Source organism: Tasmannia lanceolata, unplaced genomic scaffold (assembly GCF_043159265.1).
Source record: "Tasmannia lanceolata isolate RefF3 unplaced genomic scaffold, GAP_Taslan_0.1 ptg000012l, whole genome shotgun sequence".
NCBI classification, from domain to species: Eukaryota; Viridiplantae; Streptophyta; class Magnoliopsida; order Canellales; family Winteraceae; genus Tasmannia; species Tasmannia lanceolata.
In genome coordinates, this window is record NW_027518689.1 from 45604175 (window position 1) to 45610174 (window position 6000).

A 6000-nucleotide genomic window follows, 5' to 3' on the forward strand; every position below is an offset into this window, starting at 1 on the left:
GCGGCTCCACAATGATGACCAGGTCCAGACTGATGACCAGACACATGTTGACGACCAGGTCCTGACTGGTGATCAGATGCTGGCTCAGGATCAGTTTCCTACTAACGAGCAGGCGCGCGATGATGATCAGGTCCCGGCTGATGAGCAGATACCGACTGAAAAAGCTGGCTCAGTCCGATGATGATCGGAGCAACAATCATGCTATTACTTCAGTGCCGACAGAGGATGATACAAATCTTGATTGCTTTCCTCCAAGGAAAACGGGGAAGATTTTGACTCTTGAGGATCTAGGGATCGACCCTTCCTGGAGATTGAGAGGCAACCAAACTTCGGGCACTGCAGAGGCTGAGCTTCCAGGCGAGATCATATATGCTTCTACCACTCAGGAGCCTCCTCCGATCACTATCCCCTCTACAGACGGTACTATTCCGATGATTATTGAGCCCCCCGTGACTCTAGACAACTTGTTGGATGCAGACCGAGATTTTGTTGATTCCTTGTTGGTCCAAATGACTCCACCCTTCGATGGTGACACCCAGATTTCTTCCTCATCTAACGCAGTCCCTCCATAGAGCGTGCCACCATCATCTGCTGATGATCCACCCGTTGCTGCTACTCCATCTACACCTCCACAGACCGATTCTCTTGCGGCACTGATAGCCTATGATGGAGGGGAGTCTACAAAATATTCTCCTTCCCTATGATTACAGACATGATTATTCTTTTATTTATTTTCTTGATGATTTAGCAGATTCTTTCTTTATTCTTTTTGGGTATATATACATTGGTTGATCCTCTTCCGGTGGATTTTATTTTGGTTATACACATGCTTACACATCTTTTTTATTTGATTAGTGTTAATAGTGCTCATGTACCTTTGGTTAAAACATCCACAGACTCTAAACATAGTGGAAATGCTGCTATAGAACAATGACCCTCTCAAGTCCTACTAAAATCAATTTCCTAAGTAAGAGGTGAAAGGGGTACTCTCAAGTCCTAATAAAATTCTAGTCTCTCTCTTTCTCTATCCATATCTCTCATGTGCACATTGTTGCATGCCTTTTTCCGATGTTTGAATCACTATAAGAAATACACTCATTGGTGACGACTAAATCGGTTGCCAAAGTCACAAAATTCGTCGTTATATCTTTTATTGGGAAGTACTACTACTCTCACCTTTCTTCTCAATATCTCGGAAGGGAAAAGATATCCTCGATCCCTTGCTTTGATAATGGCATTTCTCACCTTTTCAGATGGCTCCTCATACCTTTTTGGTTAAAACATCCACAGACTCTAAACATAGTGGAAATGTTGCTATAGAACAATGACCCTCTCAAGTCCTACTAAAATCAATTTCCTAAGTAAGAGGTGAAAGGGGTACTCTCAAGTCCTAATAAAATTCTAGTCTCTCTCTTTCTCTATCTATATCTCTCGTGTGCACATTGTTGCATGCCTTTTTCCGATGTTTGAATCACTATAAGAAATACACTCATTGGTGACGACCAAATCGGTTGCCAAAGTCACAAAACTCGTCGTTATATCTTTTTAGCTACATAAGTTGTTCTGTTGCAATAATTGGCATTGGTAAATCAATTTCGAGCCAGATTTTGTGATGGTTAACTAGTTATTCAAGGTTGATATAATTCTGAAAAAACTAACATAAGCCAACAAAAAGGTATGAGGAGCCATCTGAAAAGGTGAGAAATGCCATTATCAAAGCAAGGGATCGAGGATATCTTTTCCGTTCCGAGATATTGAGAAGAAAGGTGAGAGTAGTAGTACTTCCCAATAAATAAATCATTGAGTATTCTTAGCGTGGGAGTGGAATCTTAATATGACAAAAAAGGACTTCCATGCTTGCATGTGCTATATCATTTTAAGCTTAATATTGATTGAATTAAATAGAAATTTAATGTTAATGATGATTTAATTTATCCTTATTTGAAGCAAAAGTCACATATCATTTTAAAATACCATTCAAATCTTTTTATAATTCCAGAGAATATATCTGATCTTTTGGACGTTTGCCTAGCTTTTTAGAGTATACGGTCCTGTGTCCCTTAACTTAGTTGGCAACTCTATCAAATTTTTAATCTAAAGTTGGGAGATTCAGAAGAGATAACCCACAACTATATTTGATCCAAATTTAAGCCAGAGGTTGTTGATTGGGGTTTACAATTAATCCATTTTTTATCCACTGTGAAAGATTAAATATTGATTATCAATTTGATTAGTTTGTTAAAGGGCTGATTTTTGGTACACACCCTATCCATGGAAGGGCCTTCCAAATGAATGCTTTGGATTCCCCAAACAATGTGCCCCCCTCATGGTTTGTGCAGCCATGCACAGATAACTTATCTGTGCAGCTGCTCACAAACCATAGGGGGGCACATTGTCTGGATGATCCACATCATTCATTTGATAGGCCCTCATATAGATAGGGTGTGCCCAAAAAATCAGCTCCATAGGATCATCCCAACCCTACGATTTGTGGAGTTAAAAATGGACGTGTATAAACCTTCACAAATTTGTCCATATTTTGCCTCCACACTTTGAAGGGTTAGGATGATACCATGGAGCTGATTTTTTGGGCACACCCTATCTATATGAGGGCCTATCAAATAAATGCTTGGGATCATCCAAATAATGTGGCCCCCATGCTTGTGAGCTCTGTTCAGATAAGCTTTTCTGAGCAGCAGCTCACAATATATATATATATATATATATATATATATATATATATATATGGAATTGCTAGAGTCCAACGCAAAAAGCATTTCGCGGCTGGTCTGTCCCATGTCAGACCAGCCATCTCGTGAATGAAGACAGCTTTTGTCTCCATTGCAGAAGGCATTGTGCAGATGGTCTGTTGCATGTCAGAGTAGCCGCTTAGGCTCACTTTTCAGCAGATTTTGTCTTCATTCATGAGGTGGATGCTCTGACATGCGAGAGACCATCTGAGAAATGCTTTTGCGATGGACTCTAGAAAATCCCTTCTTTTTTACTTGGGATTTGCTAAGAAATTTCGCAGAAAGTCATTTCACCGCTCACTTTTGCAAAGACGTGCCACAGTCTCATATATATATATATATATAGGGAATTGCTAGCGTCCAATGCAAAAGGCATTTCGCGGCTGGTCTGTCGCATGTCAGACCAGCCACCTCGTGAATGAAGACAGCTTTTGTCTCCATCGCAGAAGGCATTCTGCAGATGGTCTGTTGCATGTCAGAGTAGCCGCTTAGGCTCACTTTTCAGCAGATTTTGTCTTCATTCATGAGGTGCATGCTCTGACATGCAACAGACCATATGAGAAATGCTTTTGCGATGGACTCTAGCAAATTCCTTCTTTTTTACTTGGGATTTGGTAAGAAATTTCGCAGAAAGTCATTTCATCGCTCACTTTTGCAAAGACGAGCCACAGTCTCACTTTGTAGCGGATTTTGTCTTAAATTCATTTAATTCATCCGACCCTGTGTGGTTTTTCTCTCCTGAGAAAGTGAGCTTTCCGTGAAATTGCGAAATTACCTTTCAAATCTCTTTTTAATTTTTGGGTAATGATGAGAAGAAATGATTGTGAGTCATAGGAAATCAACGGCTCTCTTGGATGTTTTGGAAAATTTCTAGAATTTTCCAGTATTTGGTAAAGTCATATTCATTGATTTGTTTTTTTTTTTTTGGAAAAGTAAAAATTTTCGTTGTATTCTAGGAAACACATGGAATATTTTCTTTCCCTGAAAAATAATAGTTTTCGTAATTTTCTTTTCCCTAGATCCATAGACACCCTCAGTGAATTTGCATCAACACTTCCAGTTTTTAATAGCTCCACACTTCTTTATTGAGAAGATCTTAAGTCTATATGTTTGGATTGCAAGGATTTTTGGAAAATTATGAAAGGAAAAATATTTCTTAAAGTCACAACTATTTTTTTACAGACTAAAAAAAGGGGATTTGAGAGGCAATTTCGCATAAAGGCATTTCGCGGCCGGCTGTTGCATGAGATAGCAGTCACATAGGCTCACTTTTGTGAGCCGATTTTGTCTTGTTCATTTAATCATCCATGGTGGTTGCTTTCTCATGCAACAGCCATCCGTAAAAAGCCTTTCTACGAAAGCCCATAGCAAATCCCCTAAAAAAAGATAAACTTGAACCAACCTTATTCAAATTGTAGGGAAATCAGTTTTTATGATAGCATCCGTCTAAAATAATCACAATCATTTCATTTCCCTCCAATGCCCCTCTTTGTTTTGAATTTTGAGATCTGATTATGAGTCCAAAATTGATTATTGAACTCAAAATTAAATGAAAGCAGAAAAAAAACAGAGCCTAAATCATGGAAAGAAAACCGATATACGGTTATAGCAAATTCGGCAAAAACAAGGTAGTTCAGATATCAATTTTCTTGGAGCCCGGTAGCTGTAAGCCTTTTTTGTGATATTCAGTTATGCTTTCCAATTTTTTTCTGAAGGACAGGAATCAGGGTTTTACTTTCCCATCCCTCATTCTCCCGATCTCGAGCGAGGATCCAATAATCCAAAAGAACGAGCAGATGATTGAATCAAAGACCAAGAACCCAGATCAAATTCTCATGTTCCTACATCCTTGAACCTCTGTAAGTTCATCATTTCTAACCTTTTTCTTCTTACTCTCCCCCAATGTTTAGTTAGCTCTGCAGAAATCTTCTCCACTTTAGTACCAAAGATTCAAGAACCCATGACTATTTTCTTCAAAACCCATGTCTGAAATCTATCTCTCACATCTCAAACACAACGATTCAACAATCTTTTACAGTATCCTACCTCATTAACTCATGTGGGCTTTTAAAAACAGCAGCTCTTTCAGCTGCCACAAAAGTCCAATTCAGAAGTCTTCTTCATACCAACGAGAACATCTTTGCTATTACACGCTCACCACATATTCTTCAATACAATCTAAACAAAGTAATGGCACCCAGCGTTGCAGTCTTGCAAAATCACAGTGTTCCCAATTCCATGATTTCGAAACTGATCTCAATCCAACCCAGAACGATGATCTTAAATAATAGTCGGTTTTGTGAAATTGTTGCTACTGTTAAGGAGATGGGTTTCAATCCTGCTAAAGAGAACTTTATCTTAGCAGTCCGTGTAACATCAGGGATAAGCAAACTAAACTGGGAAAGAAAAGTGGGGGTTTTAAGGAGCTTTGTTGGTCTGAAGATGAGAGTTTTTCAGCTTTCAAAATGTATCCATCATATATGATGACATCGGAGAAGAAGATTAGGAGAGGGATGGATTTTTTTGTTATCAAAATGAATTGTAAGCCCTCAGGCATATCCAAATATGCTACTATTCTCTCCTTTAGTTTGGAGAAGAGGATTATTCCAAGATGTTCGGTTGTGCAGGTTATAATGTCAAAGGGTCTGATTAAGAAGGATTTGTATCTTGCTTCCATGTCGATAAGGAGTGAGAAGAAATTCTTGCAGAAATTTGTGATCAAGAACCTGGAGAGAGTTCCTGAGCTTTTGAGCATATACCAAGGCAAGATGGAGTTGTTGGGTTAGAGATTGGGTCGTAAGAATGGGTGGGATTCAATAATTGTTTGATGTATTCAAAATGTTGACATGGTATACGCTTTTCTGAATAATACTTTCTGCGCAACAATTTTCCGTTTTGCCATTTTTTTTAAGTACCATCTTATTTTTGCTGGAAGCTATGTTGGAGATTGCAATGGATTGTTAACCACAATCATTGTGCTTTTGTTTTCTCTACTCAACTTAATTTTGCTTGGCTAAATGAAGCGACAGAAAACCCGAAGACTTTCAGAACATAATTTGCCCTTGTTGATGTCTCATATCAAATTTAAGAATTGGGTTCCTTGGGTAAGATCTCTGTAGAATCTTGGCCTTTGTCTTGGCACGCACTCGAGAAGCAGCTGCAGCTTGCAGCAGATGATTCCTGTTACTGCCCTATAGCAAAGAGAATGCAATGCTTCTAAAGATTTTGCTGTGAATGGCAAAGTACAGCA

General features: G+C 38.9%; 1 protein-coding gene across 1 annotated transcript; it reads left to right on the forward strand.

The window, feature by feature from the left end:
- The first annotated feature begins 4940 nt into the window (after nt 1-4940).
- Nucleotides 4941-5536, forward strand: LOC143888860 (uncharacterized). Its single transcript, XM_077393251.1, has 2 exons — nt 4941-5217; nt 5304-5536. Exons 1-2 carry the CDS (start codon nt 4941-4943, stop codon nt 5534-5536), a joined length of 510 nt encoding a protein of 169 aa, XP_077249366.1.
- The last annotated feature ends 464 nt before the right edge of the window (nt 5537-6000 follow it).

Bases quoted from the DNA above. Each gene is read 5' to 3' on its own strand.
- LOC143888860 (XM_077393251.1), top strand. From the start codon at position 4,941: ATGGCACCCAGCGTTGCAGTCTTGCAAAATCACAGTGTTCCCAATTCC. The intron at 5,218-5,303 runs GTATCCATCATA...GTAAGCCCTCAG, and splicing joins AGTTTTTCAGCTTTCAAAAT to GCATATCCAAATATGCTACT.